Below are 16,802 nucleotides of genomic sequence, written 5' to 3' on the forward strand. Positions count from 1 at the left end.
CCTGGAGTTTCTCTTCCATAACTCACAGCATAGTTGAAGCCACAGAATTAAAAATGATGCTCCTAAGATCTTGTCCATTCCTCCTGGCACCAGAGCTCAGTGACAGCCCAGGTGGTCTTCCAGTCTTCCCAACCAGCTGAAACTCTGTAAATTCACCCTCAACTGAATTCTTTCAACAGGCCCCGCCCTTTCACAAGTGCTTTCACTTAAAGCTATCTCTGTGAAAGGAAGCACTTCCCCCACTTTGTCCAAATTTAGAATTGCTGAAGATATATTCTTTGGGAATCAGTAATCCTTTCTTTACACACAGATAAGTATCAGTTTAGAATTTCTGTCTCTCAAGCCCCCTCAACTTTTCCTCAGACCTTTAAGATGGCTGGATATGTCAATAGAAAGGGCCTTACTTTACAATGGTGGAAGAGAGGAACTCCTGTGAAACCACAAGATTAACATGTACAGTGGCACTTCTTTTTTATTGTGAATAATAATAAAGTGTATTGAGGCCACACAATGAACATAATATCCCATTACAAGCTAAGGTCATGAATCAGAACATAGAGAATATATGGTCCTTTTGTCCTCAGAGAACTTAAATTTTATTACAATTTTTCAGATGTATTTATTCCATATTTTAGATGATCCTCAGAAATGATATAACATAATTTTAGTCAATTTTATTTTCTCCATATTTTTTCTAAATAGATTAAGTAAATTAAATATTTTTTAATGTAACTAGAAAAAGAAATTAGCAAATACTGAAATAATCTGTTCTGGAGGAGTTGTGATCTTTAAATGGATAAGGGGGGATAGAAATTCTGCAGAATACAGAAGAAATAGAGCTATAACAATCCAGTAATGCAGTCACTTTTGGTGGCTTTTATCCTGAGTTTGAATAAACATTCAATATTTTCTTCACACTTCAAAATGGGTCAACTATGAAAATACAAAGGATAAATTCAACTTTTGATGTTAACACAAGCAGGATACACAGGCAGAAATTGAAGATAAATTCTAAAGCAGCCCTAAAATAGGAATGATCTGTATTATAAATCATATAAGTCAAAATAACATGAGAAGCAAATTTTTTTCAGAAACACAAAAATGATTTTTTTGTATTTATATTTGGTGTCACCTCAAATCCACTCAAAGAAAACACCATCCCAGTCCAATAGGAGACGATGGTCCACGTTCCTCAATCTAGAATCCAAACTTTTCTTCCCAAATACCCTAACGTGCTTTTTAAAAGTTGTTTAAAGTTTTGTTGTGCTTTCTTTTCTTTTAATTTATATACGAACACCTTCAATACGTATATACTGTATACTAAGTGCCTACTAAATTAGGCAGTACTTGGGCCTCATTTCATTCACAAAAGAGACATAGTCCAAGTCTTCAGTCAACCTAGTCCCAAGACTCAGGTATCAGCCAATGAAACCTGCCAAAGACACCAGTGTGTTTAGATGATGTGATGAAGGAAAGAGTGATGAAATCTGTTTCTAGACCCAGTCAAAGAAGAGTACGGATGGCGAGATGCTTGAACTGGGCCTCAAACTATGATAGATTTCCCCATAAAAAGAATGGATAAGGGAATTTTAGGCACAGATTAGNAGGGGAAACAAAAGGTACATTTATAAAATGAAATTATTGGATTGCTTTACTAATCTAGAGTGAAAAAAAACTAGATCTGAATTATTTCTCTAAATAAAAGAGTAATACAATTACATTGTGAATGGAGATATAGGTCAATTGTTGGCATTGTCAGAACATTATGCCATTACTCTAAAATATACAGCATCTGCAGAAACTCTTTTGGCTACTAATGTTTGTCTTGAAATCAGGAGATCTATTCAGGATAAGCATGTGCATATGGGCGTAATTAATAATTATAAGATGGGGCTCTTCTATAGTCTTCAACCAAGCCAGATGTTAGTTCTTAGTGAAAAGCATTTTTCTCAGGGAAAAATATATACACAGACATATATTATGCATACATATGTACTTATATACATTCATTGAGAGGAAGTCTGACTGTGCTATAATGCTAAGAATAATAAGAAAGTAAAATCATGTGTAGAAAGTTTGAAAATCCTCTATAAATACACATATCTCCTATATGTATATTTAAAGTTAAATCCACTGATGTTGGAAGATTGTTTGGGAGATGGTTCCTACAATTAGAGAGGAGAATAACTTACCAAAATAGATAAAATCTGTTTTGATAAATGTGCTGCCCAAAGTAACTGGAGAGTTATTTCAGTATTTGCAATATCTTTTTTTGTCCTCTAGTACCATAATATATATGCGGTTTTTAGATGAAGGCATAATTAATTACCTAAAAGTTTTATGCTGGAAGCACTTAGTATATTATGTAAAATAAGAAGAAATATTTCTAGTATAGATTTTTTTTAATGGCATATTTTTGATAGCAGTAAAGAATCTTGTTGCTATGCTTTGTGGGACACAGTCACCCTAAATGTAATCCACAACTGCTTTGAAATAGCTGATTTTTGAATCAGTGACTTCAATGATGTACAAAGCAATAAACATCACTATTCTGGCTGGAATGATCTGCAGAGAGATTCATCTTCCTATAATACTAAATGTTGATTTTATAAGTTCTGAGAGCATGTCAACTACTTCTGCTGATGCTGAATTTCATTTCAAACAAGAATAGATATCCTTTATGTTAGGTTTGTTTTGAGCATTGGAGAAAAGTAGTATGAAAAGTTGCCCAAGTCCAAATGTCCCACAAGAAAATATACTTTGGTAGCTGTCGAAGGACTTGACACCACTCAGTGTGTGAAATAAAAAGACCATGTGCATTTATTGTCAATGATAGCAAAGGAGACCTAAGAAAATCAGACACAATCTTACTGAGCACAGCAGATAGCTGATTTATATTGGGTTTGGGGGAAGCATGGAATTCAGGGATTGGCAAACTTCAGAGGTGTAAATGAGTTAACATTAACTGCAGAAACAGAGTCACTAGGGTGATGCTGTTGCTGATTGCTTAGCACTCAGGGGCACTGAATGGCCGACTTTCAGAAGCCAGGAGCTGACATTGATTATCTGGCTTGCAAAAGCATGTTCATTGAGATGAGGTGTTAATCAGTTGAACAGGTATAAAACCGGTTCTGGTGGCTACATATTATGGCTGTGTAACAATGGATCTTTTCCTAAATCTATGGGAATAATTTCATTTTCCTCCCCTCTCCCCACCTCCCATCCCCTTTTGGTCTTTATTCAGCCAAAGTTGCAGAAAAGATGTTCGAGAACTGTCCAGATCTTCCCCACTATGGTCGATTTTCTTGACAAAGAGTTTTGACCTGTAGAGATTTGATTTTTAGTTTGTATATTGATAAGCATGAGTTTTATTGAATTCTTGTCTTTGGATTACTTGTTCAACCATTTGTGGGGACAGTGATATTTAGAACCCCAACAGAGCCATGCAACAAATAAATAAATCTGAAGTATTAAATATTATAGAAAGGGTAAGATACTTTGCAACCATGATCCAAGACTTCCCAGACTTGATTATAAAAAACAAGTCCAAATGATTTTCTGAGTCTATCTTACACAACTAAGTTGCTTTTTAATCTATGTCTCATCTATGTATGTATGTATGTATGTATGCATCTATCTATCTATCTATCTATCTATCTATGCTAAAATTGTTTTTACTCATCTTCAATATTAATGTAGAGTCAACATGAAGTGTTAGCAGTGACGGAGATGGTTCCCTGATTGGCCCCACAAAAATATGACTATTCTACTACACATGAGCCTTTGGATTAAGAAATTTTAACTGGTTTACTGTGATTCCAAGATTTTGGATATATTACTATATTTATTATGTTAGCTAATGTAAGAAAATACTTTTAGATAACCACCGCACATTGTTTAATGCTGTGGATGGCGTCACTACCCTCAGGAGTTTTCTTCAGAAAAATTTTCATTGCTTTACGACTTTTGTAAAATAGTATGGTCCACTGAGAATTGTTGGGGGTCATGCCCTTAAAATAGCCGAACAAATAAAATAGACTTACAGAAGGATTGATCTTGGCTCTGTTTTGACAATGAACAGACAGATTCCCAAACAGAAACAGATCCCAGGAGCTGTAGGTATGAAAGGAAAATTCCATTTTGAATGGAATTCAAATGGGATTCATTCCTGACAAATAATCACCATCATATGTTATACTTTTTATATAGGACTTTTTTCACCTATGGATTGCCTACAAACAGTATCACTGTTGGTAGTGTTAGTGTACCATACCCTTTGATCACTTTTCAAATTGGCTGTAATAACGTCAGCTTTGGAGAATTGAGTGAATTGAGTTGATGTTTGTTGTCTCTAGTAAAGCCTAGATTTAGGTAAGTGATTATTAATCATAAAAGGAATATAACAGGCAAAGTCAGAGTACCTAACCTTAAATAAGTAAAGAAAAAATATTAATGAATAAAAGTATGCAAAGTAAAGTGAGGCATAGAGAAGTCTCATATTCCAACAGTGTTGATATACTAACCACATCTTTTTACTCAAATGTTTTGACATCTCAGGGTCTTTACCATCTCTGGCTAACTCCCAGAGACGGTAAAGACTCATCTGGGAGCATGTCTTTCAAATGCAAACCAACTAATATAGAGCCCATACTCCAAGAACCTGCTTTATCAGGCTGTCACTAGGCTCCTATATTGCAGCCACTATTCCTCTGCCCTAAGCATCCCATGGTCAGGTACCAGGCAACTAGGGATAGTCCTGGCCTCAGAGCCCACTGAAATTATTCAATCTAGGCAATCCTAGTTTGGGAGAGAAGGAGTTATAAGAACAGAGAGCTCTCCCCTAGGAAGACTCTGTTTGGAACAGAGCATCAGGAAGTCCAAGCCCTGAGGGTACTGTTGAAATGAATGAAGATTTTTGTGGTAAGCAATTAAGAGGAGGCTCGTAGCTCCACAAGAGCAGCAAGCTAAACCACAGATGACTAGCTAAAAATCTAATAGAGAGAACCAGGAATAAAGACAGCTGGGAAGAGTCCTCCTGAGGTTATAAGAAGCTTCAAAGATTGGCCTCAAAGATTACCTTTGCAAAGGGGCCTGAATTTAATTGAACCAGACTATGGAGAAATGTATGCCCCAGGGTGCCACTGAAAATCATAGAACAGTCAGTCAGCATCTCCTTAGTGGAGGCTCATGGCTAAGTGTGATACAAACAGAGGCAGGTAGCTTAACAGAAAAATCAGGGAGAAAGACAGTTAAAGAAAATATTGCTGAAATCACTGTCATATCAAGATGTCTGTGCACATACCAAAGACTGTCCTCTGAGGAATAACATTGTAGGCTGCACCCTGCAGGAAAATGGACTTAACTGAAATAGTCAAGTAAAGCTGTTTAAATAAACAAGCAAGCAAGAACAAGCCCTGGACGGAATAGAGACTCAATATCCAGAGTCACTATAAGGTATGTGATAGCCTGAATAGTCGTCCCCAAGGACAACCAGGCCCTAATGCCTGGTACCTGAAAATGGTACCTTATATGACAAAAATGTCTTTGAATACGTTATCAAGGATCTTGAGATGGGAAAATTATTTTGGATTATTTGAGTGGGCTCTAAATATAATCACAAGTGTTCTGATAAGAGGGAAACAGGGGAAGATGTGGCTCCAGAAAGGGAATGGAGACGTGATGATGGAAGCAAAAGTTTGGAGTGATTCAAGAAAGAGCATGAGCCATGAATTCGGGTGGATGGCAGAAGCTGGAAAAGGCAAGGAAGCAGATTCTCCCTGAGAGCCTCCAGAAGAAATCAGCCCTGCCAACACTTGGACTGTAGCCCTGTGAAACTGGTTTCAGATTTCTTGCTTCCAGAACTGTAAGAGAATAGATTTGTTTGCTTTTAAGCTACGAAATTTGCAGTAATTTGTTACAGCAGCTTTATTAGTTTGCTGGAACTATAACAAAGTACCACAAGTTAGGTGGCTTAAACAATAGGAACTTATCGTTTCACATTTCTGGAGAGTGGAAGTCTGAGAGACTGTCTGTGAGGGCTATGAGAATCTACTCCATTCCTCTTGCCCAGCTTCTCATGCTTTACTGGCAATCTTTAGCATTCTTTGGCTTTTTAAAGTACCACCCTGATCTCTGTCTTCATCTTTAAATGGTGTTCTCCCTCTGTGTGTGTGTGTTTCCAAATTTTCCCTTTTTATGAGGACACCAGTCATATTAGATTAATGTATTGATCAGAGTTCTCCAGAACTAGTAGGATATATGTGTGTGTGTGTGTGTGTGTATGTGTGTGTGTATGTATGTGTATACATACATATATACACACACATATATATAAAACTTAGCCTCATAATTGTGTGTGCCAATTCTCCCTAATAAACTTTATTCATTTATTTATTCATTTATTTATTTATTTATTGATTTATTATGGAGAATTGGCTCACACAGTTACAAGGCCAAATTCCACGATAGGCCATCTGCAAGTTGGGGAAAAGAGAAGCTGCTAGTGGCTCAGTCCAAGTTCGAAAGCCTCAAACCAAAGAAGCCAGCAGTGCAGCATTCCATCTGTGGCCAAAGGCCCGAGAACCACCTGCAAGCCACTGGTGCAAGTCCCAGAGTCCACAGGCCAAAGAACCTGGAGTCTGATGTCCAAGTGTGGCAGGTCTCCATAACAACTGTTTCAGCACTCACTGAGTGGTTAAGACAAATATTAAAAGCCAGTGCCCTTATACAAAGGCTGGAATGCAGCAAAAGCCCACCAAGAGTTTTGCCCAGGCCTTTCCTGGGCCTTAAAGCATGACAAAATAATGGAGTAATTCTCAACAGGACCACTTTAGGATTAAACAAGTTTTATTGGGAGTCTGAAGAAACTCCCCAGGCCTCCACAAACAAGCTTATTGGAGGTCTGAAGGAACTCCCCAAACCTCTGTGATTTAGCAGAAGACCAGATAAGGGTAATCACCCCAGCACCTAAACCCATTTAGATTAAGTAAACTTACTGAGGCTCTAAAAGAAGGTCTTCAGGACTCAGACCTTTGTTATAGATTAAAAGAAGTTAATCACTTATGATGTCTTTAAATGAAGGCACACTTACACATAGACTTAGAAGATATATAAAACTCTGAAAAAACTTTGTAATTTTGAGTTGGTCTGGCAATAATTTCCAGGCCATGTCCCTGTAACTGACTACAGAAATAAAAACTCTATTTCTCCCCAGTTCCTCTGCATCTCGTTATTTGGCCGTAAAAAATAGCAGCCCAAACCTCAGTTTGGTCCAGGAACACACGGACAGGAGAAGCAGAAGGAAGCCTCCAGTATGGGAGAAAGTAGGCAGCCAGAAGCCTCAGCAAGCAAGGTTATCCCACCTTCTTTCGCCTGCTTTGTTCTAGCTGCGCAGCCTATTAGATGGTGCCCACCCGCAAAGAGTGTGGGTCTTCCTCTCCCAGTTCACTGACTCAAATGTCAATCTCCTCTGGCAACACCCTCACAGACACACCCAGAAACAATGCTTTACCAGTGATCTAGGCATCCTTCAGTTCAATCAAGATAACACCTAACATTAACCATCACAGTTAGGGTCCATTCTAATGACTTTATCTTAACTAATTGCATCTGCAATGACCCTGTTTTCAAATAAGGTCACATTCTGAGGTACTGGGAGTTAGGATGTCATCTTGAATTTTGAGAAACACAATTCAACCCATAAGAGCAGTCATAGAAAGCTAATACAATATGTTATCTAAAATGTCTATTTTAAAACAAAAAATTATAAGATATGCCCCAAACAGGAAAGTGTGATTCTTACACAAGAGAAATAAATTGGGTAATGGTAATTGCCTTTTCTATGACTTAGATGTTGGATTTCACGGACAAAAATTTCAAAATAGCTGTTTTAAGTATGCTCAAAGAAATAAAGCCATGCTTAGGGAAGTAAAAAAGATATGATGATGACTTCTTATGAGCCAGAGAATACTTACATAGTGGTAAAAAGTATTTTTTGTGAAAGGAACAAAATAGAAATTCTAGAGTTGGGGAAGTACAATAACCAAATAAAAAATTCACTGGAAGGTCGAATAGTAAGTTTGGGCTTCCTGAACAGGGAATCAGTGAACTTAAAGATACATCTGTAGAGATTATGCCATCTGAAAAACAGACAGAAAAAAGAATAAAGAAAAATAAACAGGGACTCAGAGAAATGTGATACATCATTAAGCACACCAATATATGCATAGTGAGAGTACCAGAAAAAAAAAAGAAAAGAAAAAGGAACAAAAAAATTTGAAGAAACAATGGCTGAGAATTCCCAGTTTCAAAAAAACATTAATCTACTCATCTAAGAAGCTCAGTGAACTCCAAGTAAAATGAATGCGAAAGATCCACACTCAGACACATCATAGCAAAAATGTTGAAAGACAAATAGAATCTTCCAAGTAGAACGAGAAAAACAAACATTTATGAGAGAAACTCAATAACTAACAGCTGATTTCTCAACAAAAACAGCAGAATTAGAAGGCAGTAAGAAGATATATTCAAAGCGCTGAAAGAAATATACCATCAATGAAGATCTTATATTCAGCAAAAGTATCTCATAAAGACATTCCTAGATAAATACAAAGTGAGTGAATTTATTACAAGCAGACCCACGTTCAAGCAATAATAACAGAAGTTTTTCAGGCTGGAAGCAAGGGACTTCAAACAGTAATTTGCATCCACACACATACTAAAAAGATGGCGTGACTGCATATTTATCCCCTTTCTACTATTAACTGATTTAAATAACTACGGTATAAAAACAACACATATATAATTATATTATTGGACTTATAGGAATGTAATATATTTGACAATAAAATAACAAAGGAGGAAGGCAGATAGCAAAACTATATTGGAATAAGACAAAGACACCAGATGGCAACTTGAATCCACAGGAACAAATGATCACTTCTCGACATTCTGGCTATGGTTAAGTGCAAAGGAACAAATGAAGAAAACCAGAAATGATAAGTAAGAAGGTTAACAACAAACACTTCAATATATAGTTGCTTTCCTGTTTTCCTTCTCAGCTTATGAAACATAAGATTATATAAAGAAATAATTATAAAAATTATATAAAGAAATAATTATAATAATCTATTGTTTGTAACATATATACATGTAATGTGAACAATAATAATAAAGGGAATAAGAAATAGACCTATATGAAAGTGACATCTGAAAATCCCATTGGAATTAACTTAGCATAAAATCTGAAGTGACTTCTGACAAGTTTAGATGTATATATATTGTAAGTACTAAAACATCCACCAAGAAAATAATTGCAAAAGCATAGTGAAAAAAATAAAAGAATTAAAATAGTACACTATAGAAGATTTACATAATGCAAAGGAAAGCAGTTAAGGAGGTACAGAGGAACAGAAAAGGCATAAGACAGAAAGAAAATAAAATTAAAATGCCAGATATATTCTATATCAACGATAACATTAAATGTTAATGGATTAAACAATCCAATCAAAAAGCAGAGATTATCAGAATGACTACACACACACACACACACACCCCTATACACTGTCAGAGACATACTTTAGATACAAAGATACAAATAAGTTGAAAGTAAAAGGATAGGAAAAGATATATCATTTAACAGCAACCATAAGAGAACTGGAGTAACTATGTTATTATTAGACAAAGTATACTTTAAACCAAACAATGCTACTAAAGATAAAAAGGGAAAGTTTATAATGTTAAAAAGGGCATCCATTAAGAATATATCAGTTATAAACATATATGCACCTAATGACATACCCCAAAATACATGATGCACGAAAACTGACAAAATTGAAGGGAAAAGCAGAAAATTCAAGAATAACAAGTGAAGACTCAATATCTCACTTTCAATAATAGATAGGACAAATAGAATACCAACAAGAAAATAGAAGATTTGAACAACACAAAAGCCAGGTAGACCTAACAGTCATCTATCTACCCAAGATCAGAATACACATTCTTCTCAAGCATGCATGGTTATATTTTCCAGGATAGATCATATTCTAGGTAATACAACAAGCCTTAAAAACACATATGGGACATAGTTGAGTGGAACATAACATTTTGAAGTTTTTTCCCACAGCTGTTTATCAATATGTTAATATTCAAAGAAATTTTACTTTGCTGCACTAGTGGGATAGGATGCAAATATTTGCCCTTGTCTGCTGTTACGTAATGTAGTGAGGTAGACTTGAATGTGCTTGAGACACACAACTAAGCTGGATCATGGTCTAATATATCTAACAACATGCTTATTGGAATGGTGTTTCTTTTCTTTTTGTTCTTTTTACTTTTTACCCTTTTGGAGTCCTGCATACTGTCACTTAAATATTTATTTTGATTCTGTCCTTTTATCAGCTACTCTACTCCTTCCAAGCTAGATATTTACAGGGTAGGAGAAGGTGTGTATTGAAAAGGGAAAATAAAGACCAAAGTCTCAAACCTGTAGAGCCAAAAAGAATCTGTGGTTAAAACTCTACCTATGTACAAAAGGAATATTAAGCTATGGAAATGCTGCTGAGGTGGCCTCGTGATGTGGTTGTTGCTGGTAGAGGAACTGAGCCCAGCTGAGGGTTTGTGTACAGGCTGCAGGTGCCTGGGGAGCACTGTGGCTCCACAGCACAGAAATAAATGCCTGAGTCTGTGGTCTGGGAAGAGGAAATGTGCAATAAGCTGTAGCGTTCCTTAGTGACAGTCGTGGCGCTTAATCTTCCATTCTGTTTTGTCCCTGAGGGGATGTAAAACAGGTTGATGAGCTGTCCCCAAGGGTTTTGGTGAAACCACTGCAAATTGCTCACAGTGGCAGAATAATTGCACCGCAGCGTGGAATTGGCTCCCTCCTGGAGAATCAGGTCTGGAGGACTCTGCTCCACTTGTATTCCTCTCACACCTGGTCAGAAATGGAGAAAAAGTCATAGGTGATGGGCAGCTTAACATCTGAAGAACCCTGAAAATGCTCCCCCGGAATGCGTGAATAGAAAGATTGCAAGACTTATTAACCCCTTTCCCTTCCTCCCTTCAACAAGGCTGCAGCTGCTAAATCCTTTCAGATTCCCACCTTGGACAGCCCCAACTCACAGCAAACCTGGGCACTCAAGAGCCCCAGCAGAGCTCCCAATGTCCTCTTCATGATGCTTTGCCTTCTTTCTCCAGGCATTTTCACCACAAGACATATTTAACTAAACCTTGAGGAGGTGGGTGTCATGACTTGGTTCTGGAACTGTTGCTGCTCCTGCAACCAATCAACTTCACTCAACAAAGCCTGCTCACGCCCAGATACTACTGAGTTTTTAAACAGCGTTCTGTGACAGGAAGCCCCACCTGCCTTCTTAAAACTGGCTGAGAACCGGGGTGGAAAGGGGTGAAGTGAAAGGGGAAAAGAAATGTCATTATTCCATAACCTGAGGGATGTTTTCTAATAATCCTGGATATAGTAAAGAATGTCAAATATCCTGTGAGAAGGAAATGGAGGGGCCTCCTCGGGAGGACAACGTGCCTCAACTGTAATACTAATTCGATCCTGGAGAGGATCACAGAATGAGTGTCCACATTTTAAACCCCCAAAACAAGAATGTGTTCTGACAAAAGTGTCTTTATTAACCAATGAATTAATTTAGGTGAAAGTCATTCCAGTCATGTAAAGTAATAAGAACATACATGTTACGTACTATAAATGTAATAATTTTTATTATTAGAATATATGAAATATGTGAATTAGGACTCTCCTGAAATAATCAACAATTGTGGTAAATATTGTCATAAGAAATGACCCTAGTAAGACTGTAAATTGTGACAGAAAAAATAAGATCAATTCAAATATTTTTTTCTACATATTACCCTGGATGGGCAATATGTTTTATTTTCCTAAATCCTGTTTTATACAAACTTCCTTTATAGCTCATCTTACAGTCCAGTAAATCCTTTTTTCTTTATTTTTTTCTGTCTTCCTCTTTTCCGTCCACTTTCTCCTATCATTACCTTTCAGTTCCATCTTCTTCCTTTTCTATCATTACCTTTTATTTCCATGTTCTTCCTTTTCTCTCTCTCTCCTTTATTTATTTATTTATTTATTTTTGGTTGAGGGTAGGGGGTTCTAGTTACAGGAAAGGGACAGAAGAACACTAAATAAAAGATGGCTTTCAACAGTTTAGAAATAATTTTGGACCTGTGAAATGAAAGTTCATATTTTTTTCTTAGAAAATCTTAGGAAACAAAAATTTTTTAAAATCCGAATTCCCTTCTTTGGAATTGTGCACTTTCCCTTTCGCTGTATATGATTCTGTTTGACCCAGGAATATTTTCTGACAGATACAGATGAAGATAATGATATAGATAAATATAAAAATTATAGATATATATATGTGCATTTCAAATATAACCTAGAACTTGAATATTCATATGTCATTTATCTTGTTTTAGAGGACAGAGCTACAATTGAAAAGAATACTCAGCAAAAATATGTTTCTTATGTGCTGATAATGATTTGGTTTGTCCTTACACATAATTATTCTTCCCTCTTCACTATTACTGGCCCTCATCCTTATACTCAATATATTTCTCAAATCTTTCAACAATTATTCACTACTAGATCCTTCAGAGTCATCCCTCAATTTAAGAAAAGCCTATAGTGCCTCCTGATGTGCTAAAACCTTAGAAAGACCACATCTTCCTCAGCATATATGAACAGCTCAGCCCAGCTGTCTTTTCCTAGGGCTGTACTTGTGGGTTGACTTGAACCAACAGAAGTGTCCACAGAATGGAGAGTACCATAAACAGGACCATGAGACCCCACGGTGGCTTTTATGAAAATAAATACTTTAAATGTAATTTTATGTAATTAACACATCCATTTAATTCATACCTATGAACTGAAAAAATATCAACTCACCAATTTGATTCAGTATTGTTAAGCCAATATATTTAAGAGTGTTTGAGACCTTGGAAATTTTTTTAAAAAATAAATTGGATACAGTTTTTCCTTCAGAGAGCTGGTGATATAGTGAGGAGACAAACATCTGTCTGAATGTAATAAAGGTTTACAGGATATCATTTTTGAAAAGCATCCTTAAACACCACATGAGCACCAAGACAGTAACAATTACATCAAACTTCTATTACAGGATGTGAGTTGATGGGGGATGTGATGCTACATGCCTTCTGTGGAGGTGACAAGACTGGAGAGCAACAAAAGCAAAGATGGCCAACTTTGAAAAGTGACCCTTTGTATTAAATACAAGGAGGAGAGAAGATGAGCAAGGTTGTGGACAGTATGACCCTTAGACTCAGGCAAGAGCCCCGCCCAGAGCCTCATATTTTATAGGGCCACTCAATCACACACACACACACACACACACACACACACACACACAAATGTACTGAAGAACACAGGCTGTCTCTGTCACTCAGAACCAGGCACACTCTGTAACTTAAAAAACTACTAACACCATTTTTCAGGTTTGAGAAAAATACCTCTTCACATACCTTGACCTTTGTCCTTTTCGAATATTAGAAATATTTGTGGGTTGTGCCGCTGTTGCCATAGGAGGCAGACTCTGTTTATACAAAAATAATTTGTTTGTGTTTTTCCCCAGACTCCATAAATAATAATAATTATTATTATTTATATAATAATATAAATATGTGCCTGTAGATGGATATGGAGGTAAAGGGGATGAAAATTGAGAACACTTATATTTTTACTGAAGTAGAAATAAAAGTTCTGCAGGCACAACATTGGATTAACCACTTGAGAACGTTCCAAATTGTTACTATTGGCGCTGTGAGGAATGGTATAGAAAAATAAGTAAATACGATCTTATAGTAGCTCAAGTTTTAGGTTTTTGAAGAACCTCTATACTGTTCTCCATGGTGGCTATACTAATTTACACTCCTACCAACAGTGTACAAGGGTTTCCTTTTTTCCATGTCCTTGCCAGCATTAACACTTTTCGTTTTCATATATTTTGGTTCCATACTTCTTAATTGACTTCATATGACTCTGATTTGGAATTGGGGTCGAGGGTGGAGGGGTTTCAGGGAAGAGAAGGAAAAAATTAATTAGCGAGCCCCATCTGTCCTCTCAGCATGGAGACAACAGATTCGTACATGAAGAAATACTGTTTCCCAAGGATGCTGAGGATCTGTTTTCTTGCATCTCTTATGTACTCATTTGTGGTTCTTCAGGGTACTCATGAATCAGCATAGTATTCACTATAGTTGCTCATGATGGCTGGAACACTTTGTAATATTAAACAACATTACTTATAAATTGCATACATTTATCCTAGATTGAATCTGCATAAAGAGTAACACTGATTAGCTTCTTTATCAACTAGATGGATGTTGAAACTAGCATTTATTTTAAATACTGTAATCTAATTAAACTTAAAAAGAAATGAATTCTAATTTTATTAAAATACATTTTATTAAAACTATCCATTGTTAATTATTATTTATATTTTGCTTTTTAGGTTTAATAGATTATTCTAATGGTTTAAAAGAAAATTAGCTGTTTTTAAAAGTTATGAAAATAATTTGTTTATGCTTTTGCCCCAGACTCCATAAATAATAATAATTATCTGTAGATGGATTTGGAGGTAAAGGGGGTGAAAAATGAGAACACCTATATTTTACTGAAGTAGAAATAAACGTTCTGCAGGCACAACATTGGATTAACTGCTCAAGAACATTGCAAATAGTTACTATTGGCACAATGAGGAATAGTGTAGAGAAATAATTAAATATGATTAAGGAATCAATAATAGTTATTGGACACTCAGCAAGTATTAGAGAAATTGAGTTGAAAGGGAGAAAAACAGGAGAGAGGTGATCTGGGTAGAAGTGATAAAGGGCAGGTCATCCATAGAACAACCAACCCCAAGATTCCACATGGAACTTTGCCATGATGTTGTGTTTCATTTAGATTGCCTTTTGTTGGGGACCACCAGATTAAAATAAAAAGTCTTTTGTTCCCTTTCTACTTATATTGTCTTTGGAAAGATTGCCTTGCACACATCCTTAAACGTCAGCTTTAATTAAGTCTCCCAGTCTCCAATACTTTCATCAGTGAGCTGAAGTCCTTTGAAGAGGCTTCTTTCCTCAAAGGACTGTAGCTCACTGAAGTCAGGATACTGGGTAAAATAATCTGTAGCTAATGCAAGTTGAAATAAACACTCATTCTGGGTTTCTGATTGCTTGAGAGATGTGATTAATAACTGAAAGCAAATTGATTTGCCTTATACCAATCCACATGGCCAACCTTAAGTCATCTCATTCCATCACTATCTCAAATAACATGGTGCAAATCACCTCCTCCAGCTTGTTATAAATCCTATAGTCTAGTTTTTTCTAGAATCAGGTACAAGCTCTTTCCTTTGCAAAATGGCAAATAAGAAAATAAATTAAAGAAATCTAAGATGTCCATAGGAACTAAATGCTAGACAGGATTCTACTTTCTTTGTACTGTTTGCTTTCACAGAACACGTCAACTTCCTGAAAATAACTGAGGCTGAGATCCTTAGTTGTTTAAGCTATAAGTCTCAGGTAGTTTGTATGGAGCTCCCACTGCAGTCCTGGGCAATGCAGGACTCAGCACAGAAGTACTCAGCGTGTCGTTCCAATGGACTGAGGGTTTCCTCAGGAGGAAGGAGTTTTCATTCTTCCTAAATTCAACCTCAAAACCATTAATTTCTGAAACAACGCTATATCCTGATATGTACTTCAGGAGAAGCTGGAGTCCTTGGCTGGGGTATTGCACATATCAGAAAAGATATGGTGGAACAGAAGATCAATAATAGTTGCACCTCAGCTCCAGAGGGGCTCCTTCAGAGACAGCGACATGAACGTCAGGCTGGGTCACACTGGGCACTGGTTTTTCCTACAATGCCAATGCTGTGTCAGTGAACTCAGCTAACACAAAAAGTCTGTATTCAGAGTCAAATAGACAATGCTCCATTTGTGGACAAGAGAGTAAAATGGAATGATACCCAATCGGGAATAGGAGTACCCCAAGCATCAAGACACACACTGAGATCTAGCCAAGCACTGAGGGAGCAGCATGTACCTTTCCAGGAGATTCCCCACAGACACAATCTGACCACGGGGTAACTTGAATCCAGGTTGAAGCTAAGGAGAAATGGCAAGGATATAGATTTCTTCTTCTTAGGGATCTTGTAGAAACTGTTATTAAGAGATGCTCTCCTAACAAACTTGCCTGCCTCTGTTGTCTGAGATTCTTTATACATCGCTGTCTAAAAGAATGCTCAGTCAGAAAGGACATCTCTTTAACCTGTAGAGAAGGAAGAAGCTTATTCTAATCTTTTACAGAAAAGCCATTTCCAATGTAGGCAACAACGCCCTCCAGCGGACAAATAGAGGGCTAAGGAGAAATTCACGATTTTTGTGAACTTCCTCCACATCGTTCCTGCCCTTCCAGTGTTGAATGCAAAGATTTATGATAATGTACAAAGGAGGATTTATGTTTGTAAGCCTGAAACTTATAAGATGGAGGATTTTTAAAAGAACAACATAAAAATAAGAATAAAACTGGGTACAAAAATAAAATCACAGCAAACTATAAATTTTAAAACACAAATACCATAAATATAAAATTCAGAAATTTATGTATTTTATTACTTATTTATCTGACACACTTCTATAATACTTTATTTATTTTTAAATTTTTAAATTTTCAATTTTTGTGGGTACATAGTAGGTGTACATATTTTTGGGGTACATGAACTGTTTTGATACAGGCATGCAAT

The 16,802-nt window shown here is 36.5% G+C and overlaps 8 gene segments (V, D, J or C); 7 read left to right on the top strand and 1 right to left on the bottom strand.

Moving 5' to 3' along the window:
* The window catches only part of LOC112629379, an 881,832-nt gene that overhangs the window by 476,262 nt on the left and 388,768 nt on the right, over nt 1–16,802 (top strand).
* LOC112629380 overlaps nt 1–16,802 on the top strand; it is a 766,638-nt gene that overhangs the window by 387,860 nt on the left and 361,976 nt on the right.
* The window catches only part of LOC112629366, a 772,346-nt gene that overhangs the window by 346,315 nt on the left and 409,229 nt on the right, over nt 1–16,802 (top strand).
* Nucleotides 1–16,802, top strand: part of LOC112629369 — a 661,469-nt gene that overhangs the window by 270,450 nt on the left and 374,217 nt on the right.
* The window catches only part of LOC112629376, a 484,771-nt gene that overhangs the window by 110,067 nt on the left and 357,902 nt on the right, over nt 1–16,802 (top strand).
* Nucleotides 1–16,802, top strand: part of LOC112629375 — a 451,949-nt gene that overhangs the window by 94,265 nt on the left and 340,882 nt on the right.
* The window catches only part of LOC112629378, a 416,220-nt gene that overhangs the window by 46,403 nt on the left and 353,015 nt on the right, over nt 1–16,802 (top strand).
* Nucleotides 9,837–11,304, bottom strand: LOC112629368. The segment is given in 2 exon segments: nt 9,837–10,930; nt 11,119–11,304. Coding segments are annotated over 2 exon segments (471 nt in total).

Source organism: Theropithecus gelada, chromosome 7b (genome assembly GCF_003255815.1).
Source record: "Theropithecus gelada isolate Dixy chromosome 7b, Tgel_1.0, whole genome shotgun sequence".
NCBI classification, from domain to species: domain Eukaryota; kingdom Metazoa; phylum Chordata; class Mammalia; order Primates; family Cercopithecidae; genus Theropithecus; species Theropithecus gelada.